At 42.7% G+C, this 25,454-nt stretch overlaps 1 protein-coding gene across 1 annotated transcript in view; it reads left to right on the forward strand.

Annotated features, from left to right (window-relative positions):
* Positions 1-25,454, forward strand: part of LOC117348294 (dual oxidase 1-like) — a 201,892-nt gene that overhangs the window by 160,491 nt on the left and 15,947 nt on the right. Inside the window, exons 24-29 of the mRNA XM_033920228.1 lie at positions 892-1,070; positions 4,535-4,765; positions 8,608-8,707; positions 11,923-11,972; positions 13,733-13,860; positions 22,438-22,591. Coding sequence (XP_033776119.1) covers positions 892-1,070; positions 4,535-4,765; positions 8,608-8,707; positions 11,923-11,972; positions 13,733-13,860; positions 22,438-22,591 — 842 coding nt within the window. The remainder of the gene's footprint in view (positions 1-891; positions 1,071-4,534; positions 4,766-8,607; positions 8,708-11,922; positions 11,973-13,732; positions 13,861-22,437; positions 22,592-25,454) is intronic.

Below are 25,454 nucleotides of genomic sequence, written 5' to 3' on the forward strand. Positions count from 1 at the left end.
ATTTATATATACAATATATATTTATATACAATAAATATATACAATATATACAATATATATTTATATACAATAAATATATACAATATATACAATATATATTTATATACAATAAATATATACAATATATATTTATATACAATAAATATATACAATATATACAATATATATTTATATAAAATAAATATATAAAATATATAAAATATATATTTATATACAATAAATATATACAATATATATTTATATACAATAAATATATACAATATATATTTATATACAATAAATATATACAATATATACAATATATATTTATATACAATAAATATATACAATATATACAATATATATTTATATACAATAAATATATACAATATATATTTATATATATATTTGTGCTCTGTTATTTTATATTTGTATATATTTATATATACAATATATATTTATATACAATAAATATATACAATATATACAATATATATTTATATACAATAAATATATACAATATATACAATATATATTTATATACAATAAATATATACAATATATATTTATATACAATAAATATATACAATATATACAATATATATTTATATACAATAAATATATACAATATATACAATATATATTTATATACAATAAATATATACAATATATACAATATATATTTATATACAATAAATATATACAATATATATTTATATATATATTTGTGCTCTGTTTTTTTCTGTCCTAAGACTCTTTTTATTCCCATCTCTCTATCCTCCTCCTCAATTTCTTCTCAACCCACGTCGTCATCCGTTTACTTCTCTCTCTTTGCTATCTCCACATATTGTATTGACATTCATTCTTCTTCACCTCTTCTCATCTTTTTCTTACTCCTGTTTTCCCCTCCAGAGTGCCATCGTTTGAATCACATTTATACACAGAAGCCAAAAAGGATAAATATGAAAAAAGCAAAGTTTATCAAAAGATTCAGCAGTTCAAGCGCTTCATCGAGAACTACCGGCGCCACATTGTCTGTGTGGTCATCTTTTATGGCATCGCGATAGGAATGTTTGTGGAGCGAGCATACTGTAAGAATCCTAAACCTCTCTCACTCACTTTTATTGGTGACGGGACAAACGCGCACCGACAATTCAGCGCAAGACTTCAGTGTGCCGCAGGAAAACCTTCTTTTAAAGGGCTCAGACAGGGGTGTGTGGGGAGGGAACCCCCCCCACTCTACTTAATAGGGATTGTGCTGCCGTGTTGGGGGGGTGTGAGGGGTGTAACCCCCCACATTATACTGAAAACTTAACTTTTTCTCTAAAAAATAGGGAAAAGTTAATAACAAGTTAAGTTTCCAGTATAATGTGGAGTTACAACCCCACAACCCCCCCTCGCCAGCGCAATCCCTATTAAGTAAAGTGGGGGGGGTTCCCCACCAACACCCCCCCCTGTCGGAGCCCTTTAAAAGAAGGTTTTCCTGCGGTGGGTTGAAGTCTTGCGCTGAATTGTCGGCACGCGTTTGTCTCACGCACTTATGAACCCTTTTATTGGTAAACTGTCAAGCATCCAAAAATGCCTCCAACCTCTCAGGTCATCCACAGTTATTATGGAATAGGCAGAAGCACGGCGTGGACACTAGGGATGGGGCTTTGAAAAGAAGGGCCAGAAGGAGTTTGTTTTAACATGGACCAAATTCTAGGGTTGCCATTTTTTGGGCTGCAAAAATCCATACACATGGCCCTACACCTCTGGCCCCACCCTGTTTTGCCTCAGCCCCGCCCAGTTCTGCCTTCGGCTCCACCCCAGCCCCTCCCAGTTCAGCCTCCAGTCCCGCCCCCACAAGCCTCCTCTCTTTTTCCCCGACAAGCTCCGGCTGGGTCTGGAGGGCCTGGAGATTGTGCAGATGTGTGAGACATGCTCAGGTGCCCTCCAGATGTGGCCAGAGTTTGTCAAGACTTCCCAAAACCCTGACCAACTTCTGGGTTTTGGAAAGTCGACCCGGGACCCTGGACAGTCCTCTAAAAAGAGAACATGTCTGGGTTTTGACCAGACGTCTGGTAACCCTACCAAACTCAGAACTTTAAAAAAAAATTATTCATTTTTCAAAGTTCATTTGAATCATGTATTTATTTATTGGGATTTATTAATTGGCTTTAAGAGATTCACCCCAGGTGGTGGACAACAGGTACAGCTTAACATAAAACTAACAGCTAAACAATAATAAAATGGCCAAATATAAACATAAATACAATCAATGAGGTAAAATTGGAAACGGCAAATTGAAACCTACATTTTTTTAATATAACTTTATTAATTTTCATTCTAAAAATTGCATAACAACAGCATTTCTATCCATCAGTGAAATACATAAGAATAATTTTCACCCCTCCCCCCTGATTTCAATATATTCAAATTACCCATTCAATAGTACTAACAACTCGTAAATAAACCAATCTCTATACATTATCCTTCTTCCTCTCCCCCCCCCCCACACTTCTCTGGTTGTGTAAAGTATAAACAAAAGTAAAGGGAAGAAAACCACTCAATTAGAATCAATAAAATTGGTCAATGGACCCCCCATGTCAGATTAAACCACTTAATATTACCCTTTTGTTCAGACATCATTTTCTCGTAACGATAACACAACCATATCGAATTCCACCAAACCTATATTAATAATAGGACTAAAATGAAACAGTAACAAAATATATATATTTAACAGCACTGGGTAAATTTCTTCATAACGGCCCTCTTTTACTAAGCAGCAGTAAAGGTTTGGGGCACTAAGGGCCCAATTCTAGAAGTGGTGTCTTCCACAGTAGGCACCTGCAAAATGGGCGCCCGCCGTGTGTCAATCACCGGCAGACACTGCTTCCAGCATTTTAAAGGCCTACATTTAAGGTGCCAGTCTTGTGCCTACGGAGATGCATAGTGATGTCTACGGATGTCTAAGGCCACGTCTGGCACAAACCACGCCCACACTGGCCTTAGGCATCCGTAGGTGTCACCATATGCCTCCGATTGATTCGTTAGGCAGCGGTAGGACGCTGAATCTGGCCTAAATGCTCTGACACTGCTCATAGAAACCTCCACCATGGTTTAGTAAAAGGGGGGAAGGCAGTTAATATATCCCAATAAATAACAGAAATATGATAAATGTCAGTATGATATAAATGATATCATCAATATTGTTTGGATTTTGGTCATATCTCTTTCAGTAGTAACTCAAGGTAAAAACAATGCTCATTCGCTCCCACCCATGATTGTAAAGCATCCAGTATGGCATACACAACCTTTCACTATAGGCTTACTGGGACTAAGGGTCCTAGTAGTACCATGAAACTATGATGAAAAGTCACAGCTGCCATATTAGATGCAGCATGGCATGATCAAGAGCAAATGGGCAATCCCCCCACCCCTCTCCGCAGCTCCCATCACTTCCTGTAGGCTCTCGTGGCCTATCTGAATGCCCAGGGTGATTTATTGGGATCTGTTGAGGCAGATATTTCCCTGTCCTTGGATGGCTTACAGTAAAAGTCTGTACCTAAGGTAATGGAGGGTTAAGTGACTTGCCCCACATCACAAGGTGTAACAGATTTGAACCATGAACCCCTGGATGTTAAGATTGCTTCTGTAGCCCTTTCAGGACCAAGGGACATATTTGTCCCATAACTTTAAAATCCTATAAATTTTGATTGGGATAGTCTACAGTTCTAAATTTGATATGTACGGATTCCATATGATACTGCCTTTATGTAAACAAACTGGTTCCGACATTCATTCATTAGCGTCGTTGCCAGATTGACGAGAAGATTCACTTGCCACACTGTCCATAAGCCAGAAGTGTGATTTTTTTTAAATAAAAATAATGATATTTCACAAAAAAAATCAATTTTTTGGCATCTGCAAGCCCTTTTTACCATAAAAATGTCGTCAAAACCACAAAAATTGGCCTACGATCCTTATGGTCCTGAAAGGGTTAACCACTAGGCTACTCCTCCACTCCATGAGAGCATAGTACTGTAGATGGTATGGAAGACCATTTCAATGACAAAGATATGTGATAAACTGCAAGTGAAAAATAAAAACAACAACAACAAAAAATGAGTGAACGCTTTTACTCTTAGATCAGGGGAGTCAAAGTCCCTCCTCGAGGGCCGCAACCCAGTCGTGTTTTCAGGATTTCCCCAATGAATATGCATGCGATCTCTTAGCATACAATGAAAGCAGTGCATGCAAATAGATCTCATGCATATTCATTGGGGAAATCCTGAAAACCCGACTGGATTGCGGCCCTCAAGGAGGGACTTTGAAACCCCTGTCTTAGATTGTAAAGGTCTGATCAAAATGTGAGTGCGTTCATTTTTAAATTGCATTTGAATATTTATCTTTCTCAACCCATTCCCCTCATGCTCTTCTTTTCTATGGACTGATCTAACTTGGATCTGATGGAAGATATGAACACCTCCAGTTCTGGATTGGAAGTACCAGACTTAAGGGAAGAACTCAAAGCAACAGTTAAGTTAACTTTTCTCTGCTTTTCCTACAGACTATGCTTACGAGTCCCAGCACACTGGCATTGCGCAGGTCACTCTGATTGGCATCATTATCTCACGGGGCTCAGCTGCCAGCATCTCCTTCTTGTACGCCTATATTCTGCTCACCATGTGCCGAAATCTCATCACATTTCTGCGAGAAACGTTTCTAAACTGCTACATCCCCTTTGATGCTGCAGTAGACTTTCATCGTTTGATTGCAAATGCTGCCATCATATTAACAGGTAGCTTGTCAATGACTATCTGTCCATTATGAAGCAGGCCTTCGATATCTGTGGATATATCACCCTATGATCCAAGAAAATAGATAGGCAGTCAAGAGCCAGACGGCAGAAATACGGAGCAGATCAAACAAAAGTCTAGGCGACCAAGGTCTAAGGGTATTCCAAATGCAGACAACTTAGTTATTTTAGTTTCTATTAATTTAAATGCATATTCCTTTGGGTATGCCTAAGAAATTGCATGTTTTTATTTATATATTTATTTATTCATTCATTCAATTTATTATTATATGAATGTTATATTTAATATTTGTATTTTATAGTTTTGTAGGCCTCCAAGATAACCTGTTTAGGCTTTGCTTGAGTACCTGAATAAACTCATGTGAACCGTTCTGAGCTCCCCTGGGAGAACGGTATAGAAAAATTGAACGAATGAATTAAAAAAAACTTGAGCTGGGCATGGTTGTAACCCTTCTGCTACTTATTTATTTATTTAATTCTTTTTCTAGCCCGTTGTCCCCAAACAGCTCAGAACGGGTTACAGGTACTTTTGCTAATAACATTGTCTGCATTTGGAATACCTTTAGACCTTGGTCTCCTTGTTTTTTGACTTTCTCTATCACCATATGGTAATTGGTGAGCTATGTAAAAGCGACAGTAGTAGTTTGGCTCCTAATAAATTAGATTTGGGTTGAGAAATCACAAGCAAGGATTTCAAATGCAAGTTTGCTCTGTCATCTGGCATTTGCCTATGACAAGTACGTTGATCTAAATTGGAGTCTCAATTAGGCCTAAATTATTATGCATCATGATTAATGATCAATATCTAAGAAAACATTAGAGACATTTTAAAAACATGAAGATGTCCAAAAAACCCGGCAAAAATCAACACTTGGACGTTTTTCTCGCCAAGTGCCAATTTTCAAAACTGTGTTTTTTAGAAGTCTTGTGAGGCGTCCTACCCGCTGTGCATCCAAAACTAAAGGGGGCATGTTGGAGGCATGTTCTGGGTGGGCTTTGGGTGGGGTTAGACTTGGACGTCTTGCAGTAATAATTGAACCTTTTCCCAAGACGTCCTGGTCGGAACTTAGACACTATGGGGGTAATAATAAAAAAAAAAAAAACCATCTAAAAAGTGTCCTAAATGGCTACTTGGACGATCAAAAAGCCTGATCGTCCAAGTACCCATAACCAAAGCTGGTTTTCAGACGTATCTAAAAACCGCTTAGGCCTTTCCCCTGCCATTAAACGCACAGAGAGAAAAGAGGTGTGTTTAGAGGAGGGGAAAGGGCGGGCAGTGGGCGGGAGGTGGGCCGACCTACACCTAGCCGTACAACAGGTATAACCAATACAGTTTAGTTGGCACTTAGACCTTTTTCACTTAGACGAAATAAAACCAGGTTTAAGTGCCGAAAAACGGGCCACTGAGCTGATGGCTATTGGCGCTATCAGTTCAGCGGCCCGGCAACCTAACCATCGCGGCAGGAGAGATGCCTCATCTCCCCTACCGCAATGCCATCACTCCTCTACCCGAACTGCTGCAACCCGCTGCAGTTCCGGTAGAGGAATGATGGCATCGCGGTAGGGGAGATGAGGCATCTCTCCTGCCGCGATGGATCACTCCCCCCCCCCAAACAACATCGGGGCAAGAGGGAGACCAAGCCCCCTTGCTCCATTGAAGCTGCGACTCCCCGACTCGATCGGGGCAAGAGGGAGCCCAAGCCCTCTTGCCCCGTTGAAGCCGTGACCCCCCCGACTCGATTGGGCCAGGAGGGAGCCCAACCCCTCCTGGCCCAGGCGACCCCCCTACACCCCGACACGTTCGGGCCAGGAGGGAGCCAAAGCCCTCCTGGCCTAGGCGACCCCCTTCCCCAACCCCCCAATACTTTACGGGCAGGAGGGATCCCAGGCCCTCCTGCCCTCGACGACCCCCCCTCCCCCCCAATGTCCGCCCCCCCCCGAATCCCCGATCGGGCCCCCCAGCCGACCCGTGACCCCCCCGGATGACCCCCCACCCCCACCCCCCTTCCCAGTACCTTTTCGTCGTTGGCCGGAAAGACGGGTGCCAAACCCGTCCGTCCGGTATGCAGGCCACCGAAGAATGGGGCCGGATTGGCCCAGCGGTACCAAAGCCCCGCCTACTGGTGGGGCCTAAGGCACCTGGGTGGGGTCGCGGGTCGGCTGGGGGTCCCGATCGGGGGTTTGGGGGGGCGGACTTGGGGGGGAGGGGGGTTCGTTGAGGGCAGGAGGGCCTGGGATCCCTCCTGCCGAAAAGTAGTGGGGGGTTGGGGAAGGGGGTCGCCTGGGCCAGGAGGGCTTGGCCTCCCTCCTGGCCCGAACGTGTAGGGGGGGTCGCCTGGGCCAGGAGGGGTTGGGCTCCCTCCTTGGCCGAACGTGTCGGGGTGTAGGGGGGTCGTCTGGGCCAGGAGGGGTTGGGCTCCCGCCTGGCCCAATCGAGTCGGGGAGTCGCAGCTTCAAAGGGGCATGAGGGTTTGGGCTCCCTCTTGCCCCGATGTTGTCGGGAGGGGGGGAGGTCGCGGTTTGCCATGGCAGGAGGGCTTGGCACCCTCCTGCCTGGATGGTTGTGGGGAGGGGGGGGATTCTGTAACCGGTGTTGTTTTTGACAGACACCGGTTACAGAATCCAGCTTTTAGGCGAAGGACTGGCTCCTCCTTCGCCTAAAAGCCCTTCTGTTGGACGTTTTTGGCTTAGGCGTTTTTTTGTTTCATTATGGCTTAAAAGTGTAGACGTGCTATGGGGGTACTTTTAGATGTAGTGGAGATTGGGCGTTTAGGCAGGGGAAGGCCATAATCAAAACATGGACGTTTGTTTTGGTTATGGACATTTTCCCTGCTTCTGGGTTGAACGTTTAGGGACTTAGGCCAAAAGGGGACTTAGACGCTTTTTTTGATTATGCCCCTCCACGAGTTAGACCTATTTTAAAAGTGTCTAGATGTCAAAAAGGTACCCATACTAACCAGATGACCACTGGAGGGATTAAGTTTATTAAAAATTTGATGAATCACTTATCGAAACATCTAGGCGATGTACAATAAACTGAGAATCACAGAAAAGCAGTGGAGTAATAAGGGGGGGGCGGTCCGCTCCGGGCACCCTCTTGGTGAGGGCGCCAACACCCGTCCTCCTTTCCGCCACCTGCTCCTTCTCCGCCTCCCCCACTACTGCACGCGCATGCCATTTCACTTCCCCTGTACCTGCCATTCGCGCATGACTCTTCCCTTCCCCGGCGTGAGAAGCAACCCCAACCTGCTGCTCACACCAGCGTCAGATCATCCTCTAATGTCACTTGCTGAACCCATGCCCAGGAAGTGACATCACAGGAAGGGCCAAAGCTGGCGCGAGCAGCCGGTTGATGTTGCTTCTCACGCTGGGAGCGTTAAAGAGGTATGGGGGGTGTAGGGAAGGGGCATGCACGAATGGCAGGAGGGAGCAGGGAAGGAGCGGATGGGGGTGGCTGGGGAGGAGAAGAGTGCAGGGGAGGAGCACCACCGCCCCGGGTGCCGCGCACCCTCACTACGCCACTGCAGAAGAGATGCCAAGAATTCAGTGGCTTAGTTAGCCAAAACATTTCTAAAGAAACTCCTGTTTAGTTATTGCACAAGGCTGTATTTATAAAGAGGAGTGAAGCTGAGAGCAATGAGAGCCTGTAGTTAAAATCACATAAAGGCCAGTGGGCAGAGAATTGCTGTAGGTAGGGGATTAAGGGGATCAGGAAGGGAGGGAAGGTCATTGTTGAGAGAGGAGTCATGATAAACTTCGTCCTAAGATCTCTAAAAACAATCGCTTTCTTCCAAATCCCAATGCACTTCTGTTTTCTCTTTCAGTGTTTCACACAATAGGCCATGCAATTAATATCTACATGTTTTCCATCAGTCCACTGAGTATCCTGTCCTGCCTGTTCCCCAATGTGTTTACTGATGATGGGTAAATCGTTTCTATTCTAAGCTGCCAGCAAAAAGCATGCTGAATGTTATTAGCAAGAAAGGGAAAGGGATTGGTATACCGCCTTTTTGTAGTTTTACCACACTCAAAGCAGTTTACATACAGGTACTTCAAGCATTTTCCCTCTCTGTCCCAGTGGGCTCACAATGTATCTAATGTAGCTGGGTCAGTGGAGGATTAAGGCCCAAATTCCGTAACCAGCGCCTAAAGCTAGGCGCCTATCTCGGAGGCGCCCAACTAGATAAGGCGCCTATCTAAATTGAAGAACAAGCTCAATTAAGCTTTATAATCAGTACTGATTGAAACCTAGGCGCCTATCAGGAAAGCGCGATTCTGTAACAAGGCGCCTCTAAAAATTTAGGCAGCCTTAAAAAAAAATAGGCGCTATGCATGCTAGGCGTGGATGTGGCTATGTGTTAGGCGCCTTCTTACAGAATCCCGGCTCTTAAGCGTGCTTAAGTGCTCGCATGGGTGCCTAACTTTTAGTTGTGCCTAGAGCTGGCCTATTTATTGGGCGCCTCCAAAATAGGTGCCGCTCAGCGCGATTCACTAAACAGAACCCAATTTTACTTGAATTGCGCAGCCTAGCTTTTATGCGCTTCTTATAGAATTTGCCCTTAAGTGACTTGCCCAGGGTCACAGGGAGCAGTGTGGGTTTGAACCCACAACTTCAGGGTGCTGAGGCTGTACCTTTAACCACTGCGCCACTCTAGAAATCAAAATGTAGTAAAAGTGAGCCAAGTATAGGACAACCAAGCCATTGTGACATCACCGATGAGGTTGGCTTTTATTGGTGGAATGAGGCATTTTGAGATCAGGGAAAGGGATTGGGTCTTCCATACCACCTTTTTGTAGTATTACAATCACACACACTCAGGTACTTCAAGCGTTTTCCCTATCTGTCCTATCTGTCCCTATCTAATGTACCTGCGGTAGTGGAGGATTAAGTGACTTGCTCAGAGTCACAAGGAGCAGCTTGGGGCTTGTTGCTCACACCAGTAGCATTATGCGGAAGTGAGGGGCAGGGAAGGACGGGTGCCTGCACCCACACCAAGATGGTACCTGGGGTGGATCCCCCCCATTACTACGCCACTGTCTCAGAACCCCACCCCACCTCCGCCCAGAGAAACATGCCTGATATGCCCATGCTCTGTCCTTGGGGGGGGTGTGCTTTGAGGCACCTGTGCAACAGTGGCAGTGGGGGCGGGTCATGTTTTCATCTCTGTTTGAAAATGCTCCGGCATTTTTGGTTGGAATCCGAACCCAAATTTCAGGTTGGTTTTGGTGCCAGATCTGAAACTGCAATTCGGTCATCCTCTAGTGAGCATCACTCAATTACAGAGAAAGTGGTAACTATGACAGACTATGAACACATGGGAACCAATAGCCATAACTTCTGAATCTGCAACCTATGATTGAAGTCTCCCGCATTGAAGTCAGCACCTAAGAATCTATTTACCATCCGAAAGGGAAGCCAGCAAACTTCTAACACTTCTGTGTGTATATGGCTTGGCTCTGAGAGTCCTTGGAAGCTAATAGTTTCTCTGCTTTGATCATCCAGTATCTATTCAATAAAAGTGGGGAAACTCTCCTGCAGCATAAATATTTTATGAAATGAATCCAGGGGTCAAAATTCAAAGCAATTTAACTGGCCAGAAACAGCTCCTGGCCCGGTAAATCGCCTGTTTGGGGCTAACTGGTCATTTTCAGTGGCACTTTACTGGTTAGTGTCCATGTCAAAACCAACTATTTGGGGGGCATTCCATAGGCAGAGTCAGCACATGGCCAGTTAATTACTGATATTAAGCACTTGGCTGGTCAGGTTTACTGCATAAATAGGACTAGATAAAACCGAGTCCTATCTTTATGCAGTAACCCATATCTGGTTAAATGCTGAATATAACAAACCTGGAAATTCAATGCCGAAACCTGGACATGGCTGACATTGAATTTCTGGGTTTAATGCCGGCAGTGAACAGCAAACCACTGATCACTGCCAGCTGAATATTGGACCTCAAATAATCATATACAAGCCATAGTGTAATATCTGTAGAGTGACGGCACCAGCTGCATTCATGTTTATAGGTTGGGCCATGCTATAAATATCTGAGATTTTTAACTAGCTAGATGAGTGTGGCATAGTGGTTAAGACTAAAGCCTCAGCCTCTTCACCACCACATCCAACATTTCTTCATCTCATCTCTCTATTCCTCATGCATCTCTACCTCACTCCTCTCCCACTACCATGTCAAATAATTCTCTTTCCCTCCCTATGCCCAACAATTCTCATCTTTCTTTATTTTCCCATTTGCACCATCTCTCTTTCCCTCTCACTCAGTCTCCCATGCCCCACAATTCTCCCTTTCTATTTCCTCCCCCACCTCAGCATCTCTTTCCCTCCTTCCATCCTTCCATTCTATATCCCAAATTTGTGTCCCCTCTCTCCCTTCCTCCTTCCCTCTGTGTCCCAAAGTGCTCCCTCCCTCCCTCTATTCTGTGTCCCAAGTTCATGCCCTTTTCCTTCCTTTCTTCCTTTGTCCCAAGTTCACTCTCTCTTCCTTCTGTGTTCCAACATGCCCCTTCCCTCCCATGTCCCAACACACACCCACCTCCCTTCTATGTCCCAAGTTCATGCCTCCCTCCCATGTGTATGTACCAGTTCTGGCCAGCTCTAAGACATCCAACGGGGCCAACGGGAATCCTGTGGAATTTGCATAGGCCTCCTCCTCCTTCCTTCCTGCCATACTTCTTCACAAAGCTGTGGACAACGGTTCCTACATGCTACCAGTGGCTGACATAGAAGCCTTCTCTCTTACAATGTCAGAGGGAAGGCTTCCGGGTCAGCCACAGGCAGCGTGTAGGAACCGCTGGCCACAGCTTTGTGAAGTGCAACCAGAAGGAAGGAGGAGGAGGCCTATACAGATTCCACAGGATTCTCGTTGGCCTCGTTCCCATGTCATTTTATGGGGGGGGGCATAGCCCCCATGACCCCACCCCATGTTCCAACGCCTATACCAAAGCCCATAGGAATTGAATGGGCTTTAGTGCATCACTACCATGGCTTTGTAAAAGGGACCCTAATGTTTAATGGTTGTAAACTGCTTTGAATGACCCTCGTTGAACCAGGAAGATGATGTTAAGATATTTTAAATAAATAAATAAATGTTAATTAAACAAATGTACTTTATTTCTTGTAGATCAGAGCTGCCCAAGAAGTACTATTGGTGGTTCTTTAATACGATCCCAGGTAAGAATAATGTGAATCTGAGCTTTTCCCTCATGAGAGATCATTTTTCTGCAGGACTTCAAAATATAGAAAATAGTACCATAGTAAATGACAGCAGATAAAGATCTGAATGGTCCATTCAATCTGCCCAACATTCACACTCATTATACATTCCTGTTTGTATTGTCTTTTCTTTAATATTTCTGGGCAGTAGACCATAGATGTCTGCCTGGTAGTGGTCTTTAGGTTCCCACTGCTGGATTTGCCATTGAAGCCCACTCCAGCCTATCCTAACTATCCTGTCATTGGAGCGTCTATCAAAGCCCTCCCCAGCTCATCCTAAAACAAATCACCATATACGGGATGCCCAGAACTGCCGAGTAGCACGAAGGGTGGACAGTTGAGACTCAAGGGTTTCCATCTTAGGTTCCAAAGAACTAAGTCTAAATTCTACATCTTAAATTTTACAGCATCTGAAAATGGACACAGCTGGACAATCAAATTCTTCACTATAAGTTAGACCCTAGAAAGAGACCTTCACAGACCAGGAAACCTCTTGCTTACATTCTTGTTCAGAAGGGAGTGCATCTAGAGTGTCCAACCCCCACTAGAAAAACCTTGGGTAAAGGCAGTTGAAAGTTCTTTACCATGGATGAACTAGTAGAAGCTGGTACCATACTATGCCTCTTATCATCCACAACTAAAGAACCAGTAGGAAACTGGACCAAGATGAGGAATTCAATGCTGGGGAAGTGATTAGGGGCCTCTAGATCTTATGGACATTCCAGATGCAGCTGGTCATGCAATAACAACCAGTGTAACAGCTATCCCACTAGGCAGATTTTGAAACATGCTTGTTTATAGGGCCACAAGTGCCATAACAAGTCTTCCCCTTAATCTTCCATTTCCTCATAAATACAATTATTACTCAATGAGACCATTCATAATATTATTGCTCTTCTGTCTGTCCCAGTGCCAGAAAACAGAACTCCAGCATGGTTCTGAATGGGCTCCAAAAGGGGCAGGGCATGCCCCTTTGGGCATTCTCTTTCAGGCACATGGCTGCGGCCACACACCACAGTCAGCACAAATTAAATGTAGCTTTGGGGGCTCTCTCTCAATAATATAAGCAGAATATTCACCAAGTTGTCAGAGAATTCCTAGAAAAACGCCAAACTGATTGGTAGTATGGATCCCACAATAAAGCCACCAGACCTCCATAGCTTTGAATACTGCCACAGTCAGCACAAATTAAATATAACTGTGGGGACACTCTGGATGATGTCAACAAGATTCTCAGCATTTAAATCTGTTCTGTATATTCAGAGTCACTATCTGATACCCACATTTGTGTTCTGGTTTCTGCACACATCCACACTCAGTCCTGTATTTCACAGGAAGCCATCTCTCCCATGAATGCAAATCTCTCCCATGAATATTCATTGTGGATATCCTGAAAACCTGACTGGCTGGGGAGCCTCCAGGACAGATTTGGGAACCACTGGCCTAATCAATACATGGTACTCAAATCACCTTGAACTGAGAAAGAAACCTGGAACTGGTTGGTAATCCAAAAGTAAATTCAGTCTTCTTATAGATTCCTTTAAAAAAAGATCAGTTCAATAGCAGGTGGTGCAAAGTTATAAAACTGAAGCAAATACAATACTTTGATTTCAACTATGTTTACTCAGATTAACTATTTAAAGTGAAATTTCAACACAGCCTTAGAGGGCAGCTTTCTTGTTTGCATTAATTTATTTTGAAATGCTATCATTTTGTAGGAATGACGGGGATTCTTCTGCTCTCTGTTCTCGCTATTATGTACGTCTTTGCTTCCCACTACTTCCGGCGCATCAGTTTCCGTGGATTCTGGTTGACACATCACCTCTACGTGCTGCTGTACATTTTGGTAATGTCTCTGTGCATTCACTTCAAGGGTAGAAATCTCTATGAAACTAGAGTACTTATGAGACACACGTAAAACTCATTGCAAGGCTTGTAAAATCCCTGATGCTTCTATTAACGTAATTGAATGCATTTTCTTAGGTGACCAAATGCTATTCTTCAGTTGCTGCTCTTGTTTCTTTTCTTATGTAAGCACCTTATTGAAAAGATGAAACAAGAGTAGCAATAGTGGACAATAATTATTTTGGGGTTCTTAAATAATGTCAAGTTCCTAGGAAGAGATGACAAGATAGACTACCCTGGAAAAATGATAGAACTTTGGATAAAAATGAGGGATGATGGAGGACAACTCGACTACATTTCCCAGCTAAGAGTAAATATAAATACGAAATGGCATCTTATAGGCAGTCAAACTTACATGGATGGCAGCTGGTTTATGACTTTGCTAGAGAGGGAGCTGGTAAGGCCCAGGAAGGGGTTAACCATAGAAGTACTAAGGGTCAACCATCTCAAACAGTAACATTTTCCAGAGACTACACCCAGGATATAAGTCTACAAAGATTTACATGTACAATTGCTTTGAAAATGAAACATAAAATCAGCATACAATGATATTGGCTATTTTTTTGGAGCCTTAGAAATGATGTCAACAAATTAGAGATAATATGAGTAGTTTGTTTTCTATTTAGGTCCCAATTCAATAAAGTCCATCTAAAGTTAGGCACCAATATCAGCACTAATTATATAAAACTTATGCGCCCATCATAGAATCACACTCAGCGTCACCTAAGTGTGCTTAGTTGGCACTCAGCATCCTAAAATTTAAGCATCCCAATGTTGGCTGGGGAAGCAAGAAGTCACTTTCCTGCCGGTAAATACCCAGCCTCCGTCATTTAAGGCATTTGGGTACAGAAGCTGGTTGTTTTAGAGCCTAGTTTTATATGGTGGGGTGCGAGCCGTTATAAGGGGGCTTTTGGATGTGGTGAAATGTTATTAACCACTCTTACCACCTCCTCTGGTAATGTGTTCCAGAGCTTAATTATTCACCAAGTGAAAAAATATTTCCTCCTATTGGTTTTAAAAGTATTTTCCTGTAACTTCATTGAGAGTCCCCTGGTCTTTGTAATTTTTGATGAAGTAAAAAAAATCAATCCACTTGTACCTGTTCTACACCACTCATGATTTCGTAGACTTTAATCATATCTCCCTCAGCCATCTTTGTTCCGAGCTGAAGTGCGCTAACCTCTTTAGTCTTTCCTCATATGAGAAAAATTCCATCCCCTTTATCATCTTGGTTGCCCTTCTTTGAACTTTTTCTGGTTCTGCTATATCTTTTTTTGAGATAAGGTAGCCAGAATTGAATGTAATACTCAAGGTGAGGTTGCACCATGGAGCAATATAGAGACATTATAACTAAGGTGACCAGACGTCCCGTTTTCAACGGGACAGTCCTGTTTTTGGACCGACCATCCCGTTGTCCCAACCCACCGCTTCGGGACATCGAAATGTCCCGTTTTCAGGGGCAGCGTCTCGAAGCTGTGCGCGGGGACACCAGGACGGGCGATCACTTTCCCTCCCTGCCACACCGATTCTAATCCTGGGCCGCCGCTGCTGCTTCTTCCCTTCTTCCCGACGTCAATTTTGATGTCGGAGAGGACGTTCCGGGCCAGCCAATCGCTGCCTGGCTGGCCCGAACTTCCTCTCCGACGTCAAAATTGACGTCGGGAAGAAGGGAAGAAGCAGCGGCCCAGGGTTTGAATCGGCGCGGCAGGGAGGCAGACTGGCAGGCAGCGGTGGTACACGGGCCATTTGAATCTGGGGGGGGTTGAATCACGGGGGAGTTGAATCAGGCACTGGAGGGAGGGAAGGAGGTAGGTAGGCAGGCAGGCTGGCTTCGGGGGAGGGACAAAGACAAGGGAAGACATAGGAAGGAGGCACTGGGAGCACTATGGACATAGGAAGGAAGGAGGGAGGGAATAGAAAGGGACAATTATTGGGCCTGAGTGCAGAAAGAAAGAAATGAAAGAAAGGATACACAGTCAAAGGAAACACAACCAGAGACTCATGAAATCACCAGACAGCAAAGGTAGGAAAAATTATTTTATTTTTAATTTAGTGATCAAAACGTGTCAGTTTTGAGAATTTATATCTGCTGTCTATATTTTGCACTATATTTATCTATTTTTCTATAGTTACTGAGATGACATTGCATATTTTAAAGTCATTTGCCTGTGTATAGTGTGCTTTGAATTTTTTTTTTTAATTTTAAGGTTACCATTATGAATTAATATGAAGATATTATGTGTACATGAAAAATGAATGGAAGAAATTGGGGGCGGGATTGGGGGTGGGGCTAGGGCGGGATTGGGGGCGGGACTGACAATTAATAGATGTCCCCTTTTGATGAAAAAAATAAATGGTCACCTTAATTATAACATTCTTAGTCTTGTTTACCATCCCATTTCATTTCTAATAATTCCTAGCATTTTGTTTGCTTTTTTGGCCACCGCCACACATTGGGCAGAAGGTTCCAGCATATTGTCCATAATGATATCAAGATCCTAGCATCTGCTAACTATGATTTGGGTTATTCTTAATAATTTGCATCACTTTGCAATTTGCATGTGCAGCAGCCTCTACAGTAGATTTCTTTAGCGACGTCACTTCAGATATCAGCTCAAATATGATCACATTATGATAACTGTTTCTCAGCAAATCCAACACATTTATCTCCCATACCATGCCCTGCATTCCACTATGAACCAAATCTAAAATAGCTCCTCTTCTTGTCAGTTCCTGGACTAGTTGCTCCAAAAAACAGTTATTTATGACATCTAGGAATTTTACCTCCTAGCACTCCCTGATGTAACATTTTTCCAGTCAACTTTGGGGTAACTGAAATCAAATCATGCTCTATATACATGCCCAATCTAATCAGAAAACCAACTCCCATGCTATATCTCCTCTTACATCTTCATTTAACTGAATTAACAAAAATCAAAAAACACAGTTCAGTTCAGCTTTGTAGGTTAAAAAAAAACTTCTGCACAAAAAAAATTATGTTTTATCTCCTCTTCACTCGAGTTAGAGTTCCAGCAACTGTTTTGCTCAAAGGTGATTGGAAAGTTTGATCAAGTTATGCAATACAGCTAAGTCCTCTTTTGCTTATTTTTTCACTATTTAAAGGATTAACTTTGTCTGTAATTTTGTAATATAAGCCTTTGATCTCCATGAATGTCGGTGTTGTCCTTCAGAAGATTTTTTGATGAACATAATATGTGAAGAAGTTAAGCAAGATATTGGAATGATACTGTTGCCGAATTTGCCAGCTAAACTCTCAAAACATTTCGTCATCTGTCTGCTTATTCTGTCCCAGGAGCCGGTAGTATAACCCCACCTGTATATTCCTTCCCTTCACATATGGAGTTTCTATCCATATGGATTCCACATTGATATTTATGTCATGAAGTATATTTATTTTGTTTGATTCAATATTTTCTTTAACATATATCACACCCCCCTCCAATTTGATCTACTCTATCAATATTGCAATATAATTTGTACACAAGTAACACAATGTCCCATTGATTGTCCTCATCATTCAGTAAGAAACAAGCCAAAACTGCAGAAATGTACAACGATGTAGGCAAAATTTATTGTGACAACCAAACTATATATTAAAACCTTTTTACCAAATAGGGGACCCAACACGGTCTGTGTTTCGGACAACCTTCATCAGGGGTCCTATTAGGTACAGATATAACATAAAACACAATATTAAAAATACAATATTATCAACAGATATAATGATAATAAAGGTAAAAAGATAACAAATAATAAAGGTAAAACAACCAGATGATCTTTGTGACCATAAACTATAAATTACTAAAAACATGAGGACAAGTATATGTGTTTTAAAATTTTTAAAAATTCATTCAGTGCCATATAGTCTAACTCTCTTATTTTTTTTTTAGGCTTCTAGTATTTGTATACAGACAATTCAAATTGTGTTTTTTCCATGTATCTACAGGCTGCTGAGTAGATGACAGGGATAATTTGAGTCCTTTACTCTGCCTTCCTCTTAAACACTCCTAGTTTTCTTTCATCATTATTGAAACCTCTCTATTGAGACTTCCTAAATGTCCTGTTTCAACAGCAACAAACCAAAACAAAGGAAAAACCAGGGTCCAACTCTCTGCAGTGAAAAACAATCCAGAACAAACAAACCAAAAAACTGCAGGTTTTGTACACGATGCAGGCAGTCTTTATTATGACAAATAAATCTTTTAATTAAAAGCCTTTTACCAGGTAAGGGACCCAACACGGTCCGTGTTTCGGACTAACCTTCGTCAGGGGTCCACTTTTGATAAAGGAGAAAAAAATCAAAAGAAAAGAGCCTTGGACAAATAGCGATAGTTGACACGCTGAAAAGACCACCGGAGTGAAAAAAGCAAGGATACTCTATGCCAGGGGTGTCCAACCTTTTGGCTTCCCTGGGCCGCATTGGCCGGAAAAAATGTTTCTGGGGCCGCACAAATGCGCAAACTCTGCAGCAAGACAGAGGGGGGAGCCGGCAAGACGGTAAACATCCAGGTGCAGCAGAGGAAAACACTGCATCGCCCTCAACTGGGGCCACACAAAATCCTTCACGGGGCCACATGCGGCCCTCGGGCCGCAGGTTGGACACCCCTGCTCTACGCTGAATCATCCGCTCCTGTGGTAATTTAATATATGTTTTTAGTTTAGGTGGAAGCCTTGCCAACAGCATGGACTGTTCATCCCAATTTAAAAACAAAGTGTTGTGTGTTAATGATGGTAATATGGAAAGTTTGACTTAGTCCCTGGAAACAGGCAGCTCTTGAATGGATTGGTATTGGGCTACATGAAGATTCTTGTCAGTGTTATTTCAACGTGTACTAACTTATCATAAAAACATTTCACATGCTGGCACATCATATAAAGTTTTATCCAGAGTCAGAGTCATCTAGTCAGTTGCAGCATGAAAGAATTTTTGCAGACTAGGTAAGCCTCATGTTTAAACCTGCCACCATGCTGGTGACCATGCAGAGAAGAGAGCACAGTGGTGAGAGCCCATGTTTTGTTACTTCTTATTGAACACTATACAAAAGTAGAAGATCATGAATTATAGTTTTCAAACAATTTGATGATCATATGTTGAGCTCAATGGAAGATAACAGGAATTCTTAGAAATATCATTGCACCTTCCCTAACCTCCTCCAATAAGGCATTTTAAAATATGTTCTAGATTCGAAAAGAGATGGTACTTATAGTTGTCAGAGTCCATTACCAGAGGTATTCCACATTAGTTAAGTGCTCCCATAATGTTAGTCAGGTGTTCCAATCAAAAATATTAAAAATATCCAAAAGTAAAGTTGCTGTTGTATAATGTTCTCTTATAGAAACAAGCCCCCTCTTTTACTAAGGTGCACTAACCAATTTAATAGAAACATAGAAGATGACGGCAGAAAAAGGCTACAGCCCATCAAGTCTGCCCACTTTGCTTACCCACCCCCTGTCTATGCCCTAATGACCCAATTTCCTTATCTTGACCCTTGTAGGGATCTCACATGGGTATCCCATTTATTCTTAAAGTCTGGCACGCTGTCTGCCTCGATCACCTGCACTGGAAGCTTGTTCCAATGATCAAACACTCTCTCTGTGAGGTACTTAAATGTTTCGATCATGTCTCCCCTCTCCCTACGTTCCTCGAGAGTGTAGAGCTGCAATTTGTTCAGTCTCTCTTCATACGAGAGACCATTGAGCCCCGAGATCATCTTGGTGGCTGTCCGCTGAAACGATTCAATTCTGCGCACATCTTTACTGTAATGTGGCCTCCAGAAATGCACACAGTACTCCAGATGAGGTCTCACCATGGCCCTGTACAATGGCATTATGACTTCAGGCTTTCGGCTTATGAAACTTCTATTGATACAACCCAATATCTGCCTTGCCTTAGATGAAGCCTTCTCCACTTGATTAGCAGTTTTCATGTCTGCACTGATGATTACTCCTAAATCTCGTTCTGCTGGAAGTCCTAGTTAAAGTTTCTCCGTTCAAGAAGTACGTCCTGCATGGATTTCCACTTCCGAGGTGCATGACTTTACATTTCTTAGCATTGAAGCGTAGCTGCCAGGTTGAGGACCAACTTTCCAATGTAAGCAGGTCCTGCGCCATATAATTCTGTAAACTGCATTCACTTACTATATTACATAGTTTGGCGTCATCGGCGAATAGTGTTATTTTACCTTGAAGCCCTTGAGTCAGATCCCCTATGATTATGTTGAAAAGGAGTGGACCCAGGACCGAGCTCTGTGGCACTCCACTGGTCACCTCCGATGTTTTAGAGAGGGAACCATTAACCACCACCCTCTGAAGTCTGCCACTCAGCCAATCATTGACCCATGCAGTTAGTGTCTCTCCTAACCCCATCGATTCCATCTTGCTTAGCAGCCTGCGGTGTGGGACACTGTCAAAAGCTTTACTGAAGTCCAGGTACACGACGTCCAAAGACTCTCCCAAGTGCGCTGAACTCCATTGGGCAGTTTAAGATTGTTACGATTATACATCAGACATCGTATCACGCTTCCCCAAAGATCTTACAAGAATTCTTCCAGATCTATAAACCGAGAAGAGAGCTTAGAAACGTAAATGGGATGAAATTAAGTTTGGAGGGTGGAATGCTGACTATGCACACTAGGATCGGAGCATCAATGATATCTGTGGTTGGCGTAGAACTATGGAATGCCTTGGCTGGGATCCTGCAGTTTTGTGTGGGGAGGATGAATTTTTAAAAAATGCTAAAAACTCAATTATTTGCCAATGCCTTTTTATGCTAAGGTATATTTCAGTTGATAATCGCCTTTTAGAACTCTTTTGACAGCAATGTATGATTTAAAGCTTGCTTGTATATCTGAATTGATTGAATTTGCGCTCTATCCCTGTTTATAGCAGAAACGATTAATGATGTTGTTTAGACATGTCTATGTTATATGTGGTAATTGCAGGGAAACAAGATTTTATGTATGTGATATGGAAACGGACAAAAACCCTATAACCTCCAGTTTAAACGCCAAAGCTAATGCTCAAAACTTAACCACTTTATGTCTAAAGCATTCAGTTGAAACGCACTTGCAGGGGGTTTGCCTCAGAAGCTACAGGGCATGGGGGCCATTGACAAAATATTGCAATGAATAAATAATAGGATTTTTCTTCTTCTTTTCTTCTTTTCAATATCTTTTTTATGACACACATGGAGGGGGGATAATGAAAATAATTTTTACATAATAAACTATAATATGTTATACAATATGTAATGTATGAATGAAAAGTAATAGAAGGGTGGGGGGAGGGAGAGGGGATAAAAATATATTTAGAATATGATGTATTAGATATAAAAGTGATATTGTGTATTCATCAATTGTATTTTAATATTTTGTACTTTATGTAAAATTTGAAAATAAAAATTATATAAACAAAAAAAAAAGAAGCTACAGGGCAATCACTGCTCCAGAGCCTGAATAACTCATTGGTTCACCTTCAACATTCTATCATAGGCAACCCCCATTGAAATAATTTTAACGGTAAAGCAATTGAATAATAATTCAAAAAAGTGCAAGCCACACTTATCTGTTGCTTAACGGCAGACAGGCTTGATAATGTGATACAGGCACTAGTGAAAACTTCCTCTCAAAACAGCCGACGAAGGCCAACGTTTCATGATTAAAAAATCATTTCTTCAGGGCTCTGCAATTTACTGATACTGAGGTTATAGGTCTTTTTGTCTGTAAACTGGAGTTTATAGGTTTTTTGTCTGCATATTTTTTTTCTCCAGTTCCTCTTTATTTTTCTTTTTGTGATATGGAAACCGCATAGTTATATGCAGAATATAAATTTTTTAAATAAATAACGGACGCATTAGCATTTAGCACGCGCTAAATTAGCTAGCACACCTTGGTAAAAGGACCCAAATGTAAAAATTATCACAGCGTAAGGAGAATCCCTTATACTACTTATTTATGGTGTCAGGTCAAAAGCGCGCCAGGACAAAGGCCCGCGCAGACAATTGAGCGCAGTGCGGAAGTGCGTGCCGCAGAAAATTACTGTTTTTACGGCTCCGACGGGGGAGGCTTGGGGGGATCCCCCTCACTTTACTTAATAGAGATCGCGCCGCGTTGTGGGGGCATTGTGGGGGGCGTGAGGGATTGTAACCCCCCCACATTTTACTGAAAACTTCACTTTTTCCCAGTTCTTAGGGAAAAAGTTAAGTTTACAGTAAAATGTGGAGGGTTACAACCCCCCAAACGCCCCACAACGCCGGCGCAATCTCTATTAAATAAACTGGGGGGGCTCCCCAACAAAAACCCCCGTCGGAGCCCCTAAAAACTGTAATTTTCTTTGGCGCACGCCTCCGTCTTGCGCTCAGTTGTCGGCGTGCGCCTTTGTCTTTCGCGGGGTTGTCTATGAACCCTTATTTATTCTTAAATTAGCCTGCATTTGTGCCTTTCTTTAACAGACGTTTCCGTTGACAAGTGATCAGTACTGACTGTGCTTCGTTTTCCAGATTATTCTACATGGCAGCTGTGCTTTGATCCAAGAGCCCCGATTTTACGTCTACTTCCTTATCCCAGCTATCATCTACGTGTCAGACAGCCTGATCAGCCTGAACAGGAAGAAGAAGGAGATCAGCATTATCAAGGCTGAGCTTCTTCCTTCAGGTATTGTACTTTCCTGCTGCCGAAACGCGTTCATTGCTGAAATGGCTTATTGGAATAGATTAAACCTACCTACATCCCAGTTAACAAAGGCAGGTAGCACCTTATACAGACAAACCAATTTTTTTGAGGAATGAGCTTTCAAGGACCAGGAATCCACTTTGTCCGATGTAGCTGATGGAATAGACCAGGGGTGGGCAACTCCGGTCCTCGAGGGCCGAAATCCAGACGGGTTTTCAGGATTTCCGCAATGAATATGTATTGAAAGCAGTGCATGCAAATAGATCTCATGCATATTCAATGGGGAAATCCTGAGAACTCAACTGGATTCCATCCCTCGAGGACCGGAGTTGCCCACCCCTGGAATAGACACTGGTCTTCGCCAACTTATGCTTCAATAAATCGGTTAGTCTACAAGAGGGGTAGGCAACCTGCAGCCCTCCACCGAATTTAAGTAGCCCATGAGACCATGGTAAGCAAACACAGAAAAAAATGTCATTGACCAATTTTTGGTGATTTTAATTATTGTATTTTCAAAATATTTTCTGATCTGAGGAGCAAGGGGGTTACCTTCAAAAGCTAATCATAAACTACATTAACCCCCCTCTTTTTTAAACGCCTAGCGCGAGTTTTAGCGCTGTCAGCTGTGGTAACTGGTTCAACATTCATAGGAATTCTATGAGCGTCGGAGCAATTACCGCCGCTGCCGGCGCTAAAACCCGCGCTATGCATTCGTAAAAGTTAGTCTAATAAAAAAGGTATTATATATTTTTTTCCTTCAAGTTTTATTTGACATATTACCTACAAAATATTTTTCAGAATAGTCACTCTTTCCATCATTTTTAGTTAAATTTGTAATTGCTTAGTTATCACGGAAGGTCAATAGAGCTCTGCATTTCCAGTTCTGACATTCTGCTGGGATGGTACTAGCATTCATTCGTAGAAAAAGTTTGCCTACGCCTGGCCTACAAGCTGCCACCTGTCTCTGTCAGTCAGGTTACACTGAATTCATAGGCTGCACCTTTTAAAGTTTCTATCTACCATATTTTCACGCATATACCGCGCACCCGTGTAAAACACGCACACGGGTATAGCACGCGGGAAACCTAAATATATGTAAACAAATTTTTATATAGCGCGCACACGCGTATACCGCGCATGCTGCTCTATGAATTTAAATCTCTCGCCGCCCTGCCCTCTGCCCCGAGTCTCCTCTGGTTCCGACTCTCCTTTCGCCGCCCTGCCCTCTGCCCCCGAGTCTCCTCTGGTCCCGACTCTCCTTTCGCCGCCCTGCCCTCTGCCCCGAGTCTCCTCTGGTCCCGACTCTCCTTTTGCCGCCCTGCCCTTGAAGGTTTGCCTGTCCCCCTTGAAGTCCTGTCCCCCCTTGAAGGTCTGAGAAAGGGTGGGACCGCCGGCAGAGGAAGCAGCGCAGGGCTCAGAGAAGGGGCGGGACCGCCGGCAGAGGAAGCAGCAGGGCTCACTGGCATCGGGAAACAACGGTAGGCAGCTTCTCCGTGCGGGGGGGGGGTGCGAGCGGTCCTTTGGGTGATGAATCAGACGTCGGGGGGGGGGGAACTATGTAAAAAAAATTTGTACAACGCGCTCACGCATATAATGCGCATGGTTATACTCGGTTTGTAAAATCGTGTATAACGCGCGCGTTATATGCGTGAAAATACAGTATAGCCAATTGCTCTTTAGAGAACAACATTAACGGATTGATGTACATGTAAGTGTCATTTAAAATAAAAAATATTAGTATGAGTTCTGCCCATCCTGATGATTAGGATAGAAATCACAGTAATCCAAAATTTAAATAGTTCCACCACAAAAGAACAAAAATAAAATAAAGTGTATCATAAACATAAATAAAATTCAAAAACCCATGAATCTACTCATTACAATCATGGTGATTCAAACTTCAAATTAATGAACAACAATGAATTTCTCTGTTTATATCACAGTCCAAGTTTCAAGTCTAATTAAATTTTGCTATACCAACCATCAACATGCACTTGGCTGGTTTGCAAAGCTAAAAATAATGTTAAAATAAATTTTAGAAGGGGGGGTAGGAGGAAATAAATGTGAAAATTAAATAGACAAATTAGAAATACGAACATGAGCTGAGGGTAAAGAGGGAGGAAAGTTAATAATTACATCATTAAAATAAATTAATTAGGGGAAGGGGAAGGGCGGAATAAAACACCAGGGGATCGCTTCTTAAAAGCGGTTCGTTTAATATACTGCTGTACTGTTGGAAAAGAAGATATTTAGATGCTATGGCATAGTAAGAGGGGTGTAGGGGGGACGTACAGTACCTCTCCTCCTCTCTTCCCCCCCCCCACTCCTCTCCTGGTCGCACACACCCCTTGCATTTCCTCATACCTTTTTTTTTTACCCGTTGCGAGGTTGCTGCCTGCATCAGCATTGGCGCTCTCTATGATGTCACTTCCAGGACTCACACCTAGGAAGTGACATCAGAGGGCGAGCTAACACCAATATGGGTTTGCTGCTCATGCCAGAGAAGTTAAAATGGTATGGGGAAAGGGCAGGGGGCATGCGTGCGGCGGGTGGGGCATGTGTACGATGGGGAGGGTGGGAAAAGGGCGCCACCGCCCTGGGCATCGTTCACCCTTACTACACCACAGTCTCCACTTCTGTTCATGGAAAAGCAGGATTAAAATGCAAAACAGGTCTGGGCAAACTTAAAAATAGAAACTTGTCTCAAACAACCACCATTCAAAAATCTTCATCCATAATATTCGCAAGCAGGCCCAAACCATCTCTAAAAATAGGGTAAAATATATTTACTTCCTAACTGCTACTTTGTTGAAATGAAGGAGCAGTAACATTGACACCATTCTTT

Source organism: Geotrypetes seraphini, chromosome 14 (assembly GCF_902459505.1).
Source record: "Geotrypetes seraphini chromosome 14, aGeoSer1.1, whole genome shotgun sequence".
NCBI lineage: Eukaryota > Metazoa > Chordata > Amphibia > Gymnophiona > Dermophiidae > Geotrypetes > Geotrypetes seraphini.